This window comes from Tiliqua scincoides, chromosome 4, assembly GCF_035046505.1.
Source record: "Tiliqua scincoides isolate rTilSci1 chromosome 4, rTilSci1.hap2, whole genome shotgun sequence".
Taxonomy (NCBI): Eukaryota; Metazoa; Chordata; class Lepidosauria; order Squamata; family Scincidae; genus Tiliqua; species Tiliqua scincoides.
In genome coordinates, this window is record NC_089824.1 from 28,863,317 (window position 1) to 28,886,861 (window position 23,545).

General features: G+C 42.8%; 1 protein-coding gene across 3 annotated transcripts in view; it reads left to right on the forward strand.

Annotated features, from left to right (window-relative positions):
• The window catches only part of TRIQK (triple QxxK/R motif containing), a 59,501-nt gene that overhangs the window by 13,996 nt on the left and 21,960 nt on the right, over window positions 1–23,545 (forward strand). For all 3 annotated transcript variants that reach the window (XR_010794369.1, XM_066625553.1, XM_066625552.1), the window contains exon 2: window positions 6,345–6,424. Coding sequence is in view for 2 of the 3 variants with exons in the window: in XM_066625553.1 (XP_066481650.1) it covers window positions 6,364–6,424 (61 nt within the window). In the remaining variant the exon portion in view is untranslated. The remainder of the gene's footprint in view (window positions 1–6,344; window positions 6,425–23,545) is intronic.

Here is a 23,545-nt window from a genome sequence, read left to right on the forward strand (position 1 = left end):
GAATCAAAAATAAAAAGCAGTGCAATACTTAAGGCCCAATCCTATCCAACTTTCTAGCAGTGATGCAACTGTGCCAGTGGGGCATGCACTGCATCCTGTGGTGGGGGAAAAGTCATAGAGACATCCTCAAGGTAAGTGGATGTTTTCCATTACTTTGGGGCCACATTGTAGCTGCATTGCTGCTGGAAATTTGGGTAGGATTGGGCCCTTGCTAACTCACATCCCTTAGCCCTAAACATAAGCAGTTCCTAGATAGGGGAAAGAGGAGAAAAGCCTACTGAAAACTTTTTGTGGTGTGAGCTCATTGGGGAACCCTCTTTTGTAACATGATGGCCCGTGCTTGCTCTTGCTCTTAAATGGTTGCTTCTACTTATTTTGTATTATTTTGCTCCCTGCCAAGAGTGTGTAGCTAGCTCTGAAGGCTAGAGGCTCATGTAACATAGATTCCTTGATTGAACTTAGCCATGAAGCTGATGAGGGCAGTTAGTGTTGGAGATCCTTCTTTTGTGTTGCTGATGCCTTTCTTTACCTTAGATCAGAAAGTTTCTAGGATATGGCCTTTGTTCATGGGTTCAAATGTGCTGTACAAACAAGGTGTGGCTGCTCATGGAATTTTCCAAAAAAAAATAATAGCCAAGCAAGGCTTCACCCAAGCTAACTTGCTAGAGTGGGGTAGTTGTGGTAATGGTTGCTGTGACAAATTGTTACCTTCTTTGAGGTCAATGGGATCTGAGGCCTTTGCCATCAATCCAGCTTTATAGTCAGGTACCGGTCTGGGTTGTGCTGCCCTGGCAGGCACCTGGATCCATATGTAATCAGGTTTGTCACACATCCAAATAAAAGGTGGTCAGGCAAGTCTGGAAGTGCTCATAATGCCAAATCATGGGTTCATCTGCAGCCCCATAATGTTCTGAGCTGAAGCTTTGAACAAGTGCATTATATATTGGGCCGACACCATCCAAGGCATTTTCTTGGACTCATGTAGCTCTGTTGCTCCCATGGAAACAAATTGTTCCAGGAGGAAAGGCTTGGAGGACTGGATGCACCTAGAGGCCTAATATTACCCAGATAATAGATGTTGAACAATGAAATTCGGTGACTGTTGTGTTGGGTTTGCTTACAGGAAGCCATTGTTTCCCATGTGAGATTTTTCCTGCATCGGCCTATAAGCATATAAAAACACTGAAGGCCCAACTCTATCTAACTTTCCAGTGCCTATGCAGCTGCAATGCAGCCCCGAGGTGAGGGAACAAACGTCCCTTGAGGCATCCATGACTGCCCCACTACTGTAGAATGTAGCTGATGTCTTCTTGGCATGGCTACTTCAGTGCTGGAAAGTTGGATAGGGTTTTGTCCTAATTGTGTACACTTAGATTGCTAGCCCACTGGCAGAGCCTAACGTTCTAGGGCTTGCACCCATTGAAAGAGTTTTTAATTAGTTAACCCTTTACTTTTTAACAAATTCATCAATTTTATTAGTTAAAAGTAAATTTGAACACTACCACAAACTTCAATATGATTCTCAATTATCCTTCCTAGGAAACAAAAGCATTACACGTTTTTTAAAAGGAAACTTTAAAATTATTTCTGTTTACATTTCCATCACTGGGTACTTTTTGGTGATGAGCACAATAGGAAAAAGGATTGAATTCATTCCTTGTTTAGGTTTAAAAAATTCAATTTTGAGTGTAGTTGAGGAAACTCATTTTGGTTTAGTACAGGGTGATAGATTTCTCTCCAAAGTACATGAGCTGTAAATCTTGTCGCCGGCCACCACCCTCACCAAATCCTGATATTATGGTACTTTGAAGCCCATTCATGAGCAGACTTCATAAATAAAAAATATATTTTCTTATTAATCCATATTTTAGTTTAACTTGGGCTCATACCAAGTTACTTCCTCAGGGAATGTGGAATTTTTTTTACAAGGGAAGGTGATGAGTTACAGTCCCCCAGGAATTCAATTGTGAAAACAATCTTGGTTTCGTACATGCAAATACAGAATTGTTATTCCCTTTCCACATCTATTGCAAGACGTTTTAAATTGTGGCTGATCTTTTATGCAAATAGCTGTCTTATTAGACATTGCGGCTGTATGTGCTAATGTCTCCGTGGGTTTCTTGGGAGTTTGCTATCTAACCATCAAAGCAGTTGAAATGAATGATGATTACTGCACAGCTTTGAAGAACAAAGAAAAGTCACAGCAATTTTAGAGGTCCTGAATGCTGCAAAATCAGTGACAGCTTGAACCACACAGACATCCAAGAGGGTCTCTGTGGCTCGTATTAACTAGGCCAAACTTTTTTTTTTTTACAGTTGGAAATGATTTTTCATATTTTGGTTTATCTGTAGCAACAAAAAGTGCAATATCTTTTCATTGTTAACACTTTGTTGCAGAATATTACAAGGCTATTGAAATTAAAAGGCATACTATTCCTTCTAGAGATGGGTGCACTCTACTCACTGTGTATTGAGTCAGAAAAAAAAGCTGAAGTACTTCCCTCCATAAATTGGAAGTGGTTCAGTGCAGTGCAACACCTTCTGCAGCTGCATAACATACTGGGGAGGGGAGGGTCGCCACCCTAACCTCAAGGGAGAGAAAGGAGAGAAGAAAAAAGGGGGGGAATTAAATATGGGGGCTGGTTGATCCCAGTTCTCCTTCCCAAAGGGGAATCCCTACTTTGGTACCTTGGTTCTGTGAGAGAAGGTTCATATTATCCAGAACCATGTCCTCACCAGTAGGCTCCTTTGACTATCGCCCTGGCCTGTGAGCAAAAGCATCAACTTCCTAGCCCCTCCTCACCCATGCTTTTTGCTTTTAAACCCAGTGCAGCAAACTGTACATACCCCAGAAGTTGAAACCTCTTGCGAGTCTTCTTCAGTCAGGTATCTCTCTGTTGCCTTGGCAATGGAACCAGCAGCATTACCATCCCAGTTGTTATATGGGGCACTGAGAGAGAGAGAGAGAGAGAGAGTTTCTTACTCCCAAAGCTGACATCTTCATCCCTTCTACACCTCTTGTATGTTAGTGAGTAGCACTCCTGGACATTTGGCTTATTTTCTGAGCCAATCCGATATTCTGGTGTCATCAACAGAAATCAACAGAGAGCTTTTTTCCAACTCTCCCACCAGCCACAGCTTCAAGGCTAAATCTTACACTGTTTCCAGTAGGCCTTTGACCCTCTGAAACTGCTCTTCAAGGGACTGCAGGGGGGTAGAGCAGTCATTCTCTCTCTCTCTCTCTCTCTCTCTCTCTCTCTCTCTCTAGCTATGGTGTCTTAGGAGTTCTTCTCAGGTTCCAGGGTCCCCCTGTAAAACAAGGATAAGAACATAAGAACAGCCCCACTGGATCAGGCCATAGTCCCATCTAGTCCAGCTTCCTGTATCTCACAGCGGCCCACCAAATGCTTCAGGAAGCACAAAAGACAGCAAGACACACCCTGCATCCTGGTGTCCTCCCCTGCATCTGGCATTCTGACATAGCCCATTTCTAAAATCAGGAGGTTGCACATACACATCATGGCTTGTAACCCGAAATGGATTTTTTCTCCAGAAACTTGTCTAATCCCCTTTTAAAGGCGTCCAGGCTAGACGCCATCACCACATCCTGTGACAAGGAGTTCCACAGACCAACCACATGCTGAGTAAAGAAATATTTTCTTTTGTCTGTCCTAACTCTCCCAACACTCAATTTTAGTGGATGTCCCCTGTTTCTGGTGTTATGTGAGAGTGTAAAGAGCATCTCTCTATCCACTCTGTCCATCCCCTGCATAATTTTGTATGTCTCAATCATGTCCCCCCTGAGGCACCTCTTTTCTAGGCTGAAGAGGCCCAAACGCCATAGCCTTTCCTCATAAGGAAGGTGCCCCAGCCCCGTAATCATCTTAGTCGCTCTCTTTTGCACCTTTTCCATTTCCACTATGTCTTTTTTGAGATGCGGCGACCAGAACTGGACACAGTACTCTAGGTGTGGCCTTACCATCGATTTGTACAACGGCATTATAATATTAGCCATTTTGTTCTCAATACCTTTTCTAATGATCCCAAGCATAGAATTGGCCTTCTTTATTGCCGCCGCACATTGAGTCGACACTTTCATCGACCTGTCCACCACCACCCCAAGATCCCCCTCCTGATCTGCCACAGACAGCTCAGAACCCATCAGCCTATATGTGAAGTTTTGATTTTTTGCCCCAATGTGCATGACCTTACACTTACTGACATTGAAGCGCATCTGCCATTTTGCCAGTCTGGAGAGATCCTTCTGGAGCTCCTCACAATCACTTCTGGTCTTCACCACTTGGAAAAGTTTGGTGTCGTCTGCAAACTTTGCAACCTCACTGCTCACCCCTGTCTCCAGGCCAATTATGAAGAGGTTGAAAAGCAGTGGTCCCAGGACAGATCCTTGGGGCACACCGCTTTTCACCTGTCTCCATTGTGAAAATTGCCCATTGACACCCACTCTCTGTTTCCTGGCCTTCAACCAGTTCTCAATCCATGAGAGGACCTGTCCTCTAATTCCCTGACTGGAGTTTTTTCGGTAGCCTTTGGTGAGGGACTGTGTCGAACGCTTTCTGAAAGTCCAGATATATAATGTCTATGGGTTCTCCCACATCCACATGCCTGTTGACCTTTTCAAAGAATTCTATAAGGTTTGTGAGGCAAGACTTACCCTTACAGAAGCCATGCTGATCTCCCTCAGCAAGGCTTGTTTGTCTGTGTGTTTTGAGATCCTATCTTTGATGAGGCATTCCACCATCTTACCCGGTATAGATGTTAGGCTGACCGGCCTATAGTTTCCCGGGTCCCCCCTCTTTCCCTTTTTAAAGATAGGTGTGACATTTGCTATCCTCCAGTCTTCTGGCACCGTGGCCATTTTGAGGGACAAGTTGCATATCTTAGTCAAGAGATCAGCAACTTCATTCTTCAATTCCTTAATAACTCTTGGGTGGATGCCATCAGGGCCTAGTGACTTATTGATCTTTAATTTATCAATGAGGCCTGAAACATCTTCTCTTTTAACTTCTATCTGACTTAACTCCTCGGTCAGGAGGGGCCCTTCAGGCAGCGGTATCTGCCCGAGGTCTTCTGCCGTGAAGACAGATGCAAAGAACTCATTTAATTTCTCTGCCATTTCTAAGTCTCCTTTTATCTCCCCTTTCCCTCCCTCACCATCTAGAGGGCCAACCGCTTCTCTGGTGGGTTTCCTGCTTCTAACATATTTGACAAAGCTTTTATTATTCTCCTTAATGTTGCTGGCCATGCGTTCCTCATAGTCTCTCTTGGCCTCCTGTATCACCTTCTTACATTTCTTTTGCCACAGTTTATGTTCCTTTTTATTCTCCTCATTAGGGCAAGACTTCCATTTACGGAAGGAAGCTTCCTTGCCCTTTACAGCCTCTCTAACTTGGCTGGTTAGCCATGCGGACACCCTCCTGGATTTAGTGGAGCTCTTCTTTCTTTGCGGTATACACCTCTGCTGGGCCTCTATTACTGTTGTTTTAAGCAGCCTCCATGCACTCTGGAGAGATTGGACTCTTTTAACCTTCCCTTTCAACCTCCCTCTAACCAGCCTCCTCATCTGAGGGAAGTCCGCTCGTCGGAAGTCAAGGGTTTTTGTGAGAGATTTGCCCGGTATCGTTCCCCCCGACGTGCACGTCGAAACGGATTGCAGCATGATCACTGTTCCCCAACGGCTCCGTAACATTGACAGATAAATAAATCACAGATAAACATAAAATCATTTATTATTGGACACCAAGAAGACTTGAAGACTGACATACTGGGCTCTGCAGAGGGATGGCTCCCATTGTGAATGGCTGGGGTAGGAGAGGATTCAGGAAATCCCTTTTCCTGAACTACTCTGCCCATAGTTAGAATCCAACCCAGATATATACAAAATGTCCAGCTTGCAACTGTGTTCAGCTTAAAATAGGTTTTGAGACTAATATTAATCTATAGATAATATTTGGTGATAGTGCAATTTAGGGCCCAATCCTATTCAACTTTCCAGCACTGATACAGAGAAAATGCAGTCCCAAAGTAAGAGAATGAACATTCCTCTACCTTATGGAGGCCTCTGTGACTGCCCCCCATCTCACTACCGAATGTAGCACACACCCCACTGGCACAGCTACATCAGTGCTGGAACAATGGATAGGATTTGACCCTTAGTGTCCTGAAAAAGATCATGAGCAACTAGTAGATATTCATAGCAACATTGCTTCATGCAAAATTTGACTATGATTTGGTCTACAGTCTAAATATACCATATTTCTTCCTTTATTTTTGTACCCATGTCTAATTTATTACTTTTTAAAACCTGTTCATTTTCTTCTTTACAGAAGTCCTGAATCCGTAAAAATGGGTAGGAAAGATGCCTCTGCTGCAAGAATTCCTGTTGATCAGTACAGAAAACAAATAGGTAAAAATATTCCTTGGATCTTGTATAATATGCACTAAAGCAGAACACTCACTGACATTTACTAATGTTGATTGTGTTTTGAACAGTATCCCTCTTAACTTTTGTTACACTGTTTCTCAGGTTACTCTCTAAGATGTCTAGTTTCACGGGTACTCAGGAGAATCTTAATAGGCTGTGTCACTTCAGACTGCAAGTGGTATAGTGAAAAATTTCTGATTTTTCCTTAGTTTTTGCATACTCTTTCCATATTTTGGACCCCTCTCATCTCTAGAGGCTTCTGTGATGCCTCAGCATTCTAACTAGGTTACTGAGACAGCCTGCTGCAGGAGCAATTGCCCAGGGATGTTTCCCTGAAACCCTCTGAAATCAGTGCTTTGGCAGGAAGCCCACATGGCCAAGCACACAGGATGTTTTTGTGGGTTTACTGACTTTTCATCAATAGAAGAGTGAATGGAGTCCAGAGAGAAGATGCCAGTCACTAGCCACTTTATGCTGCACCCATTTTGCCCTTCCTTCCTGCCCTTCACACACGTTTGAATATTCTGTATAAACTCTCTGTGCATAAAATACTAGCATAACAGGAAGAAGGCAAATCTTAGGAAGGTTCTGTGACATAAGGGAGCATTTAAAGTGCAATTTCCCTGCCTTCAGTCTGAAATGGTGGAGCCCCGCATGAACTGTACCATGTGGTTTTCCTGTCATCTGTTTCAGCTCTAGATGTGGTCTAGGGTGATCTGGTAAAACATCATTTTGCACTGAAAAATTGAGACTTGTTTAAAAGCAGAAGTAACTATACATCTGCTTAACTGCAAGCCCAGCCTTTGTTACCATTTGCCCAACTCCTGTTTCAGTGAAAATTGCCCTTCAGTTTGAAACCACATGGCTTGTGGGCTGTTCTCTAATGGACTGAATCCAGTGAATGCTCAAGAAAGTGCTTTGACTCTTTCTGTGCAGAGACAAACATAAAGTACTAGATGGTCCTCCTCTGGTTAGGTTGCCCTTGCTTAAGGCAAGAAAAGCAAAAAGAAATAAGAATGACTTTTCTTCTGATCCATCAGAGAGAGGAAGGACCTCTAGGTCAGGGTGTATTTCATTCATTCATTTATTCTGCTTTCTCTCCTGTATTGGCAATAAAAAACCCCTTTAATTTGCTAGCATGAGAATAAAAGTGATGAAAGACTCAACACAAAACTTTCTTTTGTTCACACAGTACATGTTTAGGAACCTCAGTAATCTTAAGATTCAAGCTGTAGAACAATATCTGACACATTCATTCACTCATTCATTTGTCCTTTCGTTTTTGATTATAAAGGATAATGGACAGCAAGAGATTTTTGCACGGTTAGTTGTGTACCCTACTTTCATTTTAGACCTTATGCAATAGATCCTGTAAATAACTTTGGGTCACAATAGTTCAGTGAGTGACTCAAGGAACTTGTATCTTTCTGCAAAGTTTTCTGTTTTATTTATTTATTTAGCATATGGCATATAATACATGGACTTATATATCAATTCGACTAGATCAAATGTCAATGTCCAGTTCGTCCAGCCATTCAAGGACAGAGTTACCTTCATTGAAAATGTCAGACCATGGGCCAGTATATGCCCTCAGTTTGCAGCCAGACACAATGTGGTATATGGTTTGGCGGGAGAACCTGCAATCACACTGTGGGGTAGATAATAGCCCCCATTTAAACACTGAGTCCTGACTAACACCATGCAGGGTACAGATCCTGTTCAAAGTTTTCCAGTGCTGGCGACTGGAAGTCGTAACCTGGCCCCTTAAGTGTAGGTTCGTCTATATAACTATCCCTTTCTGGGTGTTAGACTGCTCATTTAGCTTTCCATTGGGCATTGATGTTAAAATTGTTGTGCAGATATTGTGCGAGTGCCAGAGAAGGCTTCCTGGATTTACACCTACTGATCGATAGATGAGGAAGAACGGCATGTACTGGTAAAAGTGGGTTGTTGGTGATTTTTCTATATTCTTTCACTAAAGCCTCTTGTCTCCGTAGGGCTGGTGGTGCTAGGTGGCTCAAAATGGGGAGCCAACAGACAGGACTGGGTCTTATGATCCTCACGGTTTCATTTAATCTGGCATCAATCTTGCTAGTGTGACAGCTGTTAAGCCATACTGGAGCACAGAATTCTGCTGTGGAGTAGATCTATCTTAATGCTGATGTTCTGAGAAGCTCCCCAAGCTCCCCATCTTGTTCCTGTTAATTTCTGGAGTATGTCGTTCCTGGTACTGATTTTTGCGGACGTGTTCTCAAAGTGTGACTTATAAGAGAGAGTTCGGTCCAAAGTTACTCCAGGATATTTTGGATGGGGATTGTAAGGTTGTTATTTAGATAGACCTTCGGGGCTGCATTATCTAATTTATTGTTAAGGTGGAAGCATGTCGTCACCATTTTGCTGATACTGGATATTAACCTGCAGTCAGCAAAATATTTTCCCAGGAACTTGAGGTCTTCTGAGAGGAGGTCATCCAACACCTCCATGTTTTTTCCCTACACTGCTAGAGCCAAGTCATCGGCATATTCAAATTTACGTCCCCTTGTTACTGGCAAATCTGAGATGTACAGGTTAAATAGTGTGGGTGCCATTACAGAGCCTTGTGGGAGGCCGTTGTATAGCCTTCTTACCTTACTTGCATTGTCCCCCATTATGATCTGGAAAGATCTGTTACTTAGCATATTGTTGACTAATCAATACAGTTTTTTACATGGAATGATGTGACACAATTTATATAGCAGACCCTCCCTCCACACGTTGTAATATGCCGCAGTTAGGTCAATAAATACAACTGTAGTTTTTAAACCTTGTTGAAAGCCAGCCTCGATATAGCTTGTCAAGCTCAACACCTGATCAACACAGCTACGCTTTTGTCGAAAGCCCGCTTGTTCTACAGGCAGATGTTAATCCACCTTAGTATTACAGTTGTCTGTTGTACCACCCCGTTGTGTCAGGTAACCATGGATTATCTGTGTAATTCCTTAGCAACTTCTGCACATACATGTTTTTTTACCCTTCTACAGTGTCCTTCCTGCTTGCTTACACAATGGCTTACTGATAGTTTGGGAGGGAGCAGAAAAGCCCTAATGTGTGAATAGAACACGTTGCACAAACCTTTGAAAGTGAATCAAGACATACCTCTCACTCATGCACCTTTCACAATTGGTGAGCATCATGGAGTCAAAATAAAACCAAAGTGCCACCCATACAGTAATGAAGTTGTTTCTTTGGAAGCATATATTTTGTGTACTAGCAAAGAAAACTGGGAGAATGTCCTGGCAATTTCTTTTCCATGTTCTACCCCAGAGGTCCCCAAACCCCGGCGCGGGGGCCAGATGCAGCCCACAGCGAGTCTCTATGCAGACCGCAGCCAGCCTCTTGTCCCCTGAAAGAGGACTGAATACTTGACTGAATATGACCAGAGCTGTGCTCTGATTGCATCTGGAGAGTGTTCTGCATCTGAGAGTGTTCTGATTTATGCATCTAAGTTCCATCTCTAATTTATTTATTTAAATTTTTTCTGGCCCTCAGCACTGCACCAGATATTTCATGCCCTCTGGTCAAAATGTTTGGAGACCCCTGTTCTACCCTATCAGTTTCACATTAGTCATAAAGTTACAAGATTATAATGCATTTTAGGGATGGATTGTATAGCCAAATCTTGGGCTTGGCATCCTTCTTTTTCACATTGTTCTCTACTTCTATATTTTGTACATACTCGATTATATCAAGTGATGTTTGATTGGTCTAGTAAGGACATCAGTGCATGAAAGCTGCAAGTGAACCAAGGCCTCTACTGTCAGGAATTAACCATTAGGAAGCACATATTTATACTCATTAACTGCTGTGAATCGATTTACAGAAAACCAAGCCTTGCCTTTAATCCTTAGTATAAAGTCAAGGAAGCTCTCTCTATGAACTATTCTTCATTGCAGCTGTTCCAGTTAAGCAGGTGTGTTATTTACTGTAGTGTTAATTAAGCTCTGTTATGTTCTATTATCAATCTCAAAAATCTAGTTTATTTTTAAAAATAACTTCAGAAATCAATGTAATAAGTTATGGTCTCAAGGTCCAGAAGTATACAATAATATTTCCCCCCCCCCCAACAAGAATTAAATTTGTATCTACTCAACTTAAAACAATAAAACAGTCATTGCTTTTTAAAAAGTTTACCTTATTTTGTAATTAGGTTTGCATATTTTCCTAGGAATTATTTTTTCCTGTGCAATATCAGTAAGAAAGTATTTCAGTGTTATAAAGTTCTAAGACAAGAAGGAAGATTGTAAAGATAATGAGGATAGGCAAAGGATATGGCAGAGCTTCTTGAATGCTTGCACCAGATCAACCACATGCATTTTCCTTTCTATTAACAGAGGAAGTGTGTATTATGTATATAGTATTTTCCCTTGATTAGAGGTGGGTCATCCAACTTTCCAACTGGTGATGCTGAGAGCTGCCTTGCTTCACTGGTGCTATTCAACTTTTTTAGATTCTTTATTCAGAGCTGTATATAATCTGCACTATAAGAAGTTCAGGGCCTTATTCATTACCATGCAGGCACTGTGTTCACACATGGAAAAATTGCCATGGACCTAGTATATTGTCGTGTCCTTGTTTCCCCACCCTCTCCCCTTCTCCGCAGCTTGGTGCACAGTTGTGCATGCAAACAGCATACTAGAGCATTATGAGAACCAGAATAAGGTATAAAAAGTTATTTGGGCACCTCTCTGTGTGCTGTTTCCACCAGGCAATAAATTGGGGAAAGGGGCATGTATTCTACAAGCTTGTGCTATGTTTTTCTGCATTACAGGTGAACAGATCCAAGGTTTGGAAGTACTTCAGACATGTTTTGTTCTAGTTCATTTTAAAGAGGATGGATGCTGTGTCCATCACAGTCAATTGTACAATTCAGATGAATGGAAAAATATGGCCGTGAATTAAACAGATTGTTTCCTTTTGTTGAAATGAATAGGAAGTTCATGCTGAGTGACTATGGTAACTGTTAACCTTAGTCATGCTTCTCTTGTGCTCGCAGCACAAAAGAGTAAAACTATCAAAGTGACATAGGTTAAAGAAGCAGAATTGTGCTCGTTTCCAACACAGCATTTTTAATAGTACAATATTTTTTAACCTGAAATAAATATCTGATTGTCACTGCTGTATCTTATACAATACTTATAGGTCACAATATGAACAAGTGAGACCTCAGTATCTGTGTGGGATCCGTTCTCGAATGCCCCTGCGGATACCAAAATCTGCGGTTTTGGCCCCTTTAAACCCTCTGAAGATTTAAACACAGGGTGGGGACCCAGGCTGAGCCAGATCCACAGATAGAAAATCCATGGATAAGTAGGCTCAGTCTGTACGTAGAGTTAAAAAGCGGTGTGTGACTTCTTTTACCAGGCTTCCATTCTCCCCATTAGCAAAGCTACTGTGATGTCACAAAATGTTCACAAAACTTCTAACTGCTGTGGGGGAATGACTGGTCAGAAGAAATCAATACAAGTGCTGAGAGGAAATGCAACATTGGTTTTGGCAGGGTGTATGGAGTGACCTAAGCTAGAAACAGTAGGGACTTTTTCTGCAGGGGGACCAGAGGCAGAGTGGAGTTAAAGAGAAACATTAAAGATAAAGAAATGTGTCAACCTTCTGTAAGGTTTATACATGTGGGGTGATGGAAGCAACAGTGAAGATGCTGTAAGGTCAGGTTCACCTCATGGCCAGTCTTTCTAGAAGAATGGGTTCAACCTTGTGGCAAAAATGTAAATAGTCATCCTGAGGAACTATGGTGTTTGACTCTATAAAACCTAATTCTGCTGTTACCCAAATACTAATGAGATTTCATCTTGCCTTGGAATCAATTCATTGACATCCTTCAGTCTCGAAAGACTATGGTATTGCGCTCTGAAAAGTGGTTCTGGAACAGCGTCTAGTGTGGCTGAAAAGGCCAATTTGGAAGTGACAATCCCTTCCACACTGGGAGCAAATGTAGTTTGTCCCTGCTGTGTCTCCCTGGCTACGGGCCTTCCTTCTTTGCCTCAGTCTGTTGGGCAAGTGACTCTTCAAACTGGGAGAGGCCATGCTGCACAGCCTACCTCCAAGCAGGACAGAGGCCAATGTTTCCCACTTGTTGAGGTCCATTCCTAAGGCCTTCAGATCCCTCTTGCAGATATCCTCCTCTTGCAGGAGGTATGGCTCAGTTGGTAGAGCTACTGCCTTGTATGCCTGAAGATCTGAGGCTGCCAGTTCGAAACAACTGGAAGTACCTGAGAACTAACGACACACTGATATACTGATGATCTGACCCTCGGTGGCAGAGAGGAGTTGCCGTCAAGTGGAGCGTAGGAGGCGAAGGGCCAGAGAGAGACCAGACCAGGAAGGAATCCAGCTGGAACGAGGAGTTCTATGAAAGATTAGAACTATTCAATTGTAAAAATTCCTACGGGGGTTTAGAACAGCCTGCCTATGTAAACCGCCTTGGATTAAAGTCTGAGGACAAATCTGACGACCAAAAGAAAGGCGGTATATAAGTACCTGTATAAATAAACTCGTATATCCTTGTATCGCAGCTGTGGTCTACCTGTAGGGTGCTTTCCCTGCACGAGTTCTCCATAGAGGAGATCCTTTGGGATCCGGCCATCGCCCATTCTCACGACATGACCAAGCCAACGCAGGCGTCTCTGTTTCAGCAGTACATACATGCTAGGGTTTCCAGCTCGTTCCAGGACTGTGTTGTTTGGAACTTTGTCCTGCCAGGTGATACCGAGGATGCGTTGGAGGCAGCGCATGTGGAAAGTATTTAGTTTCCTCTCCTGTTGTGAGCAAAGAGTCCATGACTCACTGCAGTACAGAAGGGTACTTAAGACGCAAGCTCTGTAGACCTGGATCTTGGTATGTTCCGTCAGCTTCTTGTTGGACCATACTCTCTTTGTGAGTCTGGAAAATGTGGTAGAGCCTTGGAATAGCTATTACTTAAATAGGCTATTTAAATATGGCTGCCTATATTACATTTTTATTTACAATGGCCATTGCAGTAATATACCTATCTTCCAAGAATTTGCCTGAATTTTGACCATCTTTGTGTAGTTTGTAACCTAGCAGGTTGTTTCTGAGGACTTTATATATGCACCATGTTTAATTCCAGAAAGTGAAATCATTACGCATTTGTCTATAAATATTTAATACTAATTTTTTATAAATGAGAAATTGATTGTGAAGTCCGGTAATAGCAGGAGTCAATTTAAAAGAGATATTTTTGCAATTGTTTTCCATACTAATAGTAAATGCAATTTATGAAGCTTTTTATAACATGTCATCAGGGAGATGACTCTGACAATAAATTATGATATTGAACCAATAATTACACTTAATTCTTTTTTCATAAATGTAGCACCTTATATCCAGTGAAGTCCAAATGCTCTGCAAGTATTACTTGACTGTTTGATTACTTGGTTACATTTGGAAAGTGGACAGCTGATGCAACGTGGATTAGTTTCAGTTGGGCTGGCTGTCATTCTTGCAATTAGGCAGTGGTTCCCAAACTCACTAGGGCTGTGGCGTCCTTTGTACTCACAGGGATGTTGTGTGCTGCCACACAGCCTCTTTTTCCTGGTTCTCTGGGCTGACATCATGTGAAATCTTGTGAGAATCATGTAAGTTTCTTGCTAGATTTTGCACACTGTCGGCCTGGTGAGCTGGGAAGAAGAGGTCGCACAGCACCCCACAGTTCCCCTGTGAGTGTACCCATGGTGTTGCAGCACATGCCCTGGAAACCTCTACAATAAGGAAACAGACCTACAGTAGTAGTGGTTTTCTAAACAGTTGTACCTTTGTGTCTCCATGATGAGGATTACAAGGAGTGAGCATGTCAGAAGCTATTTCTTTAACTCTCAATTGACTAGGAGTAGTCACATAATGGCTTTCCATCCTTAGAAATGTTTTCTGATCCACTGTCCTTTGTGTTATCAGCCAGAAGACATGCTTACTACTCCTCATGATGTGATCTTGTTTTCAGTTTCAGACATTTTCAGACAGACTTGTTTTCAGTTTCAGACTTGCACACCGACTTGCTGGTACAGGTCTGTGTTGACCCATGGGGGTAGTGAAGGCTTAGCCGAGGGGAAGGGAACAAATGCAGCTGCTGCATTGCCACATTGGGAGTTAGGTCAGTTTGGACTGTTAGGGATTGCAGACACTTTTTCTTTGAATCTACCAAACTTTAATATTTCCCAGTATAATTACTATATATCATTTCACTTCACCTGAGGACCATGAGCCAGCATTCCAGTTGCTCATAAATATGTACACCTCTGCTCTTCAGTGTATGCTATTATTGGTGTCATTCATTTTTTAGTTAAGACCTGTCAGATGGCATTTATGTTGAAGTGAAGTATTATAGAATTACAAGTGCCCTGAAGACTTCAGAGTGTTAAAATTATCAGTGATTTGGGAAGATTGTTCCTCACAAGTAAATTTAGCAAGAGATAATACTGTTGCATACAAGAAAATACCTCTCTCCTGTCATTTTTATTAAACTCTTTAGTTTTTAGTCACACTTGGTTTTCCAAGAACAGAATGGAACTTTAAAAAATCATTCCCACACTATATTCCACTTCTAGTATCCACTTTGATAAAGGCAATCAATCTACTGACTTATGAAATTATGTGAAAATGTTTGTGAAAACATTCTTTGTTGACGTAGCTCACAGGGAGCCCAATCCTGAGCTGCCCAGCATGTGGGGGTTGCAGCGGTGCTGAAAATGGCTGCTGCTGCATCCAGTGCACCCCAGGCAGCCACCGCTGCCTTCTCAGGAGAAGGGAACTTTTGTCCCCTTTTTCTGGGTAAAGTGAATAGCTTGCAATGGGGCTACTCAATTCTACAATGACCCAAAGGTCATCCACGTCAGGTGGAGGGCCCGACATGGAGGCTCAGGATCTCCACCGGTCCCACTTCCCTCCCACCCTACTCCCTTCCCTGTCACACCTCCTTCCTGTCCTCTCCCATCCCTCTGCCTCCCCCCCACCCCGGAATGCTTCCTCCCCACCTTCAACCACATCCCCACCTACATCTCCACTGCCTGCCGGTCCATGCGACCGCCGAGTGGTAGAGCCCCAGGCCAGCTCTATACTGGCCCTAGGGCCCACAAATGTGCCTTATGGCACGTTTGCGACAGTGTATTGTGGCAGTAAGCTGGTGCACACTCTTTAGGATTGGGCCCTAAGGTGACAACTGTCAACACCAATAGTATGGACAGAAGCATCTCCATTGTAAAGAACCAATTGCCCCCTTCTTGATGTACTCTCTGCCTTGATCCTACCATGAAATGCCCCCACTGCCGCCTTACCTGCTCCAGCAAGGCCTGGGTGGACCGTTTGCATGTGTGTTGGGCTTCTAGACATTTGCGCTGGTGGTCCCACGTTCATGACAGTGGCTCATTTTTTGTGTCACTGCACTGGCACTTCTGGCAGTGGATCATGAGATCTTCCACTGTGTCCAATAGGATTGGGTTGCCTGTGAAGGATTCTCTATTTGCTTGAAGTGACCAATCATATTACCAAAATTTTTCCAGTTTACTGTGGTCACTGTAAGTATATTGCTTGCCATTATCTAACCAATCCAGTTGAAAATCTATCAAATATATTGTTGCTCAAAGAACACAATGGCAAATAATTTGTTGTATGAAGTTATTTTCAAGGGTGATCATGTGAGGAGATAGAATGTTTTAAGTGACTGTTAGGATGCATGAATCAGTAATCAATTTTTTTTAATGCAATCAAAGCTGTATGTTTAAAGTTACATGATAACAGAATCACTTTCAGCCCAGTCCTGTCCTTGAGATATGCCATTATATGTCCATGTATGTTGGTCCCATTAGTGCAGAACTCCACCCACCAGCAGACATACCTCAGGCATTGGTGCAACACCTTGCCAATGTAACTTGGGCACCAGCACAATTCCATCACTGGAGAAGCCAACATGAGAAGGAAACTGGGGCATCAGGTGGGAAAGACATTGGTGGGGTGAGGAGGAGTTGACCATATCCTAACTCCCCTTCAGGTGTTGGACATGTCTCTAATGCAGGAAAAACATTAAACCAACAACAGAACTGGTGTGGGAAGGAGTAAACCCATAGGGAATGATGGGGAAAGGAAAAAACCAGAAAATCGCACCTCCTGTCATGTCTATTTTCCTACAACAGAGCATAAGATACAAACTATGTTTGACAGCCAGTCATAGCTTACCAACCTCGTCATATAAGCCTTGCCAGGGAGACTACAGTTCAGATGAAAATATGGGAAGGGGCAATACCTCTCTGGCCTCTAGTTGTTCACACTTAGAGCACACAAAGGAGTAAGTACTTTGGTGATGGGGACTGTGGCGAAATGGCATTGCTTATACAGTCATATTACACAGAACTCCAGGAGAGGGAAAGAATGTTCGGAGCCACAATATGCTCGCCCCTAACAGGGCACCATGACATCATGTACACCCTGGTGGCACCATGTTCACAAACTCTGAATATACTTCTCAGTCCAGAGAACATGCATTACTGATGCTGTTTCCAATTCCTTATTAGTCTCTGTATGTTTCTCCTTGCTTTCTAGAGGCAGCTGCCCCACAGTCAAAGACACTTCCCCAAGCGAAGCCTGCAGCCTGCCTGCCTTTAGTGACCAGTGTGAGACCAGACATTCTTCTGTGGGATTGCTGACCTATTCATTCTAGTCAGACCCTGTGGCTTTGCAAACCCCATGGCAGACAATGCAGCCAGAGCTCACTGGTCCCTGTTAATTGGGTAACTTGCAGTGGCAGGCAACCCCACTTGTGTATTTCTCTTTCAGATGCTGCTCTATCAGTGATACAATTCACTAAAAAGTCTGAGTGGATCATACTTGCTGTTACTTTGAAAGCAGATGAGGTCCCTTTTTCCCACCATAGTTCTTTCTCACTTCAACTGGCCTTGGGGTAGGATTCTGCAGGGGAGGTGGGTGGTCTGCTATCATGGTCTGCAACATCGTCACTCTGTAGCTCCATAGGTTCCAGTGGGGTGGCAGGGGGCTTCTCTATGGTCATGAGCCCCTTTTTGATGCTACCATGGTCAAAGGGGCTGGCAGTAATTGGGGGCCATGGAGGGCACAATACTGACAAACATGCAAGCAGGTGCTGTAATAATGCACAAGTCACAGTATGTGTGTGGCTGTGGCCAGCTGGATGGGCCAGTACAGCAGGTACCCTGAGTTGCATGCAAGCCCAATGCCTGTGCAGTGCTCCCTCTGATAGGTCCATTTGCCTTAGCTTCCTAGCCAGATTTGCCTGTTTGTGGTAATGCAAGGTGTTACATGCTCCAGGGAATTCTCTTTGCCTGCTTCCTGCTGTGGCGGGGGTAGGGGTGGGGGTTAGAGAACAGCTGTGTGGAGTGTTTGGCCAATATCTCACAGATACCAGTCTGACATCGGGCTGACATTATGTTGGTGTCATGCTGCCAATTCATGAGTAATGGGCTGTGTTGGGGTTTCCATGAATCTCCCCCTTTATGCTAGATGGGCTTAGGATATGTCGGATGTTACAGAGGCATCCAAATAGGATTGGGCCATTTGTGCCCTAATGTCACAAGCAGCTGGGAAAAAAAGGACTATCAATACACACAGACAAAAACCACTGATAATTCTGATGGAAAATCAGATTTTTTATTTGTCTAATCTAGCTTGCTCAAACACTGTTCAAAGCAACAGAAAGCAGGTGTATATACTAGTTTGATTGCAGACAAGTCTTCCCACCAGCAGAGAATGTTTTCTGGTTCCCAGTAATAGATTTATTAAAGCAGTGCCTTTGTGGTTCACCCATACTGTAGTAGTTTTGGTTTCCTTCCCACAAGGGCTGCAACATAGGAAGTGGCTGTCGTTTGCAGTGAGATTGTATCAGTTCTGCCTCCTGGGTTCCTTTAGTGTGTGTGAGGTGTTTGCTTTATGGATTTAAAATTGTAGCTTAACTTGTATGAACAGACTTCTGAGTTGAAACTGCAGGGAGAATGGAAATAATTGAAGGTATAGATATTGGTATACTCAAGAAAGTCTTTTATTCAGGTGAAAGAAACCCTTGCTGATAGCATTAAAGAAAGTTATTCACTTTAATGCATCCTTCTTGTTGGCTTAAAGCTGAAATACAGTTGCTCGAAAATTAATTTACCCCTCATGAATGACTGACTGGATTATCTTTGTAGCATAAAATGTAATGATATGTCAACCCTGAGCTCAGAACGCGTTGTGTCTACTGTAAAAAAAGTTGTTCCTGAGCACTTAATGTTGTGTTAAATGATGATGTGTCCTTTGCAAATGTATTATTAGTGTCAAGCTGTTCCATCTCTCAAGATTGAAAAATGGCCAGCGATTTGAGCTGCCATTAAACCTGAATAAAAAAGAGAGGGACTGTGGGGGGTTTTCATGCTCTCTTTGAATACTTACACTCTGACTATATTCAATATGTATCAAAATGTTTCTGTTAGCGGAAGACTCCAAAAACATCTTTAATCACAGCAATCGAAACTGTATTAAAGCAAATCTCGCTTCCTCTTTTATGGGGGAAAAATTCTCTCTGAACCTAGGGATGTTAATAGTGAGATGTTGTAAAAGACCACTGTGAATGCTACTTATGGTGCAGTCAATTGGTTTGCTATTAACTTGAACGGCAGTGGAGCTGAAGTCCTTGATTTGAAGTGGGATTTTGCATATTGCAAAGTCAATTAATATTCTCAATGTCCCATTCTAACAGAGGCTTCGGTATCATTTTGCATAACTTCCTACACTTGAGTACTAGTCAGGGAAAAATGAGTACACTTATTTTACATTTTATGAGCATGAGATTTGTGGCTTGATAGTGAGCAAACAGCTTGATAGGGTCTAATGGCATGCATTGCGAAAAAATTTCAAAAAATACACATTTTAGGAATTATTACTCCTTCCTGGATATGAAAATATTAATGGTCAGCCATAACAACATTGATTAGAGAGTGACTTGGAATTAGGTAGTGAATCATTTGCTTCCTGTTTAAATATAAATTGGCTTAGCTCCTTCATGCTTTGGAGAAGCTGTCTGTGCTACACTAGTCCAGTTTAGTTTAGCACAGGCATTGTAGCTAGAGAATGCATGAGAAAAGGTTACTGAAGCTACACCATCTGCAAAGGCCTTACAGCTTTAGAATCCCCCTTCCATGTAGCTTAAATTTATCTCTTTCATAGCACATGTTTAAACGGCTATACTTAGGGATTAGAAAGGAGGAGAAGCTTATATGAACCTGATATGCTGGCATTGGGTGATAATATTGAATTGCACAGAATACTTTAGTTATTTTAATTTGTTTTCTGTAGTTTTAAAATATGTGTCAATGGCTAAGGATGCCAGACAGGACAGGATGGAAAGGCACTGACACTGTTCTATGGTGCTGGAGTGTGTCCTTTATGTGAAGATGCTTTCCAACTCTACTCCTGCTCTCCTTGCTGAGAGGATCTCTATCCAGGATCTGCACCTGCAAGGGATCTTATTGGAATGGAAGTGTGATTAAATGGGAGTATAGGCATCTACACTGGGACAGATGCAAATTCTAACAATGATAGTTCACATGCTGCATTGCCTTTTATTCCAACATCATTTATTATTGTAATGTAGGAGATGGGTTGCAAGCTATAGGGAAAATATAATGTTTTTGTTTTAGTTATTATTGTGTGGTACCAGCACAAAAATATTCAGGGCAGCAGTTTCTTGGCAGTTACAAATTGTAGAGAAAGTGCTGAAAGGGATTTTAAATCTGTAATGTTGATTTCTTTTACTATCTGTCAGTTTTTGGAATGTAGTAAATAACTCATTTTCAAATAATTTGCCTGTGTAATTAAATTTAGATTGCACATTTCTCATTTCAAATATTTTGACTCTTTCTTGTTTGCTATTCAATTGTGGCATAATTGGTGTGGTTGGTATAAATCGGCAATAAATTTATAGACTTTTGTTATAAAGATCAGGCAGTGAATAGAACTTGGTAATCATCCCAGGAGGAATTATGATTGAACATGTTTGTGAGAGTTAGAGAACTGAATTTACTTTTGTTTTTGAATTAAAGACAATTAAAGATTTGCAGGCACCCATACAAGACAATGAATTGAGGAACAAGTTAGAAGCAAGTCCATTTGCAGGTGAAAAGAAATTCCTTTGAATCAGAACCAGCTGCATTTTCCATGAAAGAATGTGCTTGCTTGATAGCATAATGTGCTCCTAAGCAGCTTATGCTTTACAGTATTCAGAAAATAGGAGTGCATTAATTTTTAAAGTCACAAATGCAGGCAAAGAGCAGCACTGCCTCATGATGATAATGAGGATGGATATTGGAAAGTCTATGAGTAGGAGGGACAATGAAGGAGCTTCTGAAATTTGAATGTTCATAAAACAATAACCAGACATCCTTATGATAATGAGCTTGGACAGCAGCAAGAACAAAGGGCAAAAATGAAGACGTTGTTAATAGCTGCGACTGAGAATCTGAAAAGCAGCCTGATACTTTTAGTTGGTTGTTTAAGTTCAGTAAAACATCCTACAATGCTGGCCTATTTCAAAGAATAAATATTGATTTCCCACCAAAACCGATCGAGAGAGCTTGGCAAAATTGTCTATTGAAAAGAAGGTTGACTGCTACCAAGAGGCTCAGGTCTAGTCGCAGTAATGGGAGGATGCCTAATAGGGTGATGAAGTAAGTGTTGGGACTCCAGTCAGTCATTCATTCATACTTCCCAGTCCCTTTCTGGGAGAAGGAAGGACATATTTCTCTTCCCAGAAGATAGTTTAAGTGGAATGGAGTGCAAACTACTTGGGTATTTGCTAAGAAAAGCCCAGAGTATGACAGATGTTACTTTTTTGCTTTTTTACAAATTGACAAATGTGTCTTCTTACTTCATAGCTGCATTGGTTTGTTGCAGCAGAAAGTCAGATGAAGTGGAAGGTAGGCCATGGACGCATCTATAATAATAGATGTATTCGTCTTTAAGGTGGCACAAGATGTTTTGTCATAATATTTTGTCACACTTTGCTTATGTTATTAGCTGTATTCACTTCATTAATTATATATCCAGTCACACTTCTGATAAATTGCATTGAGAGCAGTGGCTCTGATCCACTGGATAAATAGTAGAACCTTAGTTGTAATACTCCATTGCCAGATGTATAATGGCTTGTGCATACTTGTCACTTCCTTCCATTAGCGTACAGTGTAACCTAATAGACTGCACAATCCAAATGGCTGCCTGAGTTGGCGCCACCACCTCTGTGCCAGCTCAGAGTGTTGCAGATGTGCTGTAAAACATGTTTGCAACTACTTATGAGCTGGTAGTGCCAGTGCAAAGGCTAAACTGGTTTGCCAGCATTGCATCCAGGAGCAGTGCTGGCTAGCACAGGTAGACTTGCACCAACCGGCACTGGGGCGTAGGGAAGGTGGTGGGGAAGGGGCATTTCTGGGCAGGGGAGGGAGGAATGGGGGTGGATAGGGCCGAGGAAGAAGACAGGATTGGCAGAGTCCTCCTTCGCTGTACCCTAATCCCCTTCTTGGCCCTCCCAGCGTTACACTGGGCGTCATGGATTTGTTACACTATACACAATTTTGGTTACATGACCTTGCAGTAGAAACCTCATGTACCGTATTTTTCGCTCCATAAGACGCACCTGACCATAAGACGCACCTAGTTTTTAGAGGAGGAAAACAGGAAAAAAATATTCTGAACCAAACAGTGTAATAAAATATTTAATAAACTATAACAGAATAACATTTGAACCATGTAAAGTGAACAGCAGTCAACAGTGGCATTAAGAACCATTATCACTGTCATTAACAAATGGAGAGACTTAAAGGTTTGAGTACTCTAGTTTTCTGGAAACCCCAAGAACTCATCGCTAGAGTCAGAATTTATGAAGCTCACAAAAGCAGGTGTACACAAATAGGGGATCACATTATCTTTCTGCTACAATGATGTTCTGCCAAATTCCAATCCACTGGGCCTCGTGCCCGCTTAAGGCTGATCAGTCCCCCTTGTGCAACTCACCAGTGCAGCAAGCAAAAGTGAGTCCAGTTCCAGTCCACAGATGCCAAGTAAATCAGTCCCATCAATCAGAGTTGCCAAATCAGAGTCCAGAGCCAATAAGCCAAATTACAGTCCAAGGTCAGGTTCCAGGTAGGTTAGTCAAATCCATCAGGGTATCCAAGTCCAGTCACAATCCACAGTCAGATTCCAAATTCAATAAACCCAGTCAGTCTCCTCTCCTACCTCCAACCTGCACTCCTTCAAAACCCACAAACCCTTTCTGCCTCAGGTACTCCTTATATCCCTGAGGGCCCTATTGCCTTCCAGTGGCTGCAGCTGTATAGCACACTCTGCTGGATGCCCAGGCCTTACCCTTAAAGGGGCCACTGCTGACACCACATCTACCTCCTCGACAGTTCTTCCGTGATTCCAATACAAATGAACAAGTGCAAAGTCCAACCACAACTTGAATTCTCAAGACACAACAAACCTCTGGATTTATGGTGATACCTGGGGCTTGTGCAATAAGCAAACACTGGCATTCTGACCAAGGAGACAGTTTTTTCTTTGTGATGGGGGGGGGGCTTACATTCAGATGCTGGATGAGGTGAGTGAAAGCGCCCTTCCCCTGCTGTGTGAGTGTGTGTGTGGGGGGGGGGCAGAGCATCTGTGTGTGTAAGAGAAGAGGGCAGCCTGTGTGTGAGAGAGAGGGGGGAAAGTGTTTGTGTTGCAGAGACGTTGTGATGCTCCAGGCTTGGGGTGGGGGGAAGGAGAGGCTGTGATGCTCCAGGCTTGGGGGGGGGAAGAGAGAAGCTGTGATGCTCCAGGCTTGGGGGGGGAAGAGTCTGTGATGTTCTAGGCTTGGGGGGGGAAGCAAGAGTCTGTGATGCTCCAGGCTTGGGGGGGAAGAGAGAAGCTGTGATGCTCCAGGCTTGGGGGGGGGGGAAGAGAGAAGCTGTGATGCTCTAGGCTTGGGGGGGGAGCAAGAGTCTGTGATGCTCCAGGCTTGGAGGGGAAGAGAGAAGCTGTGATGTTCCAGGCTTGGGGGGGGGG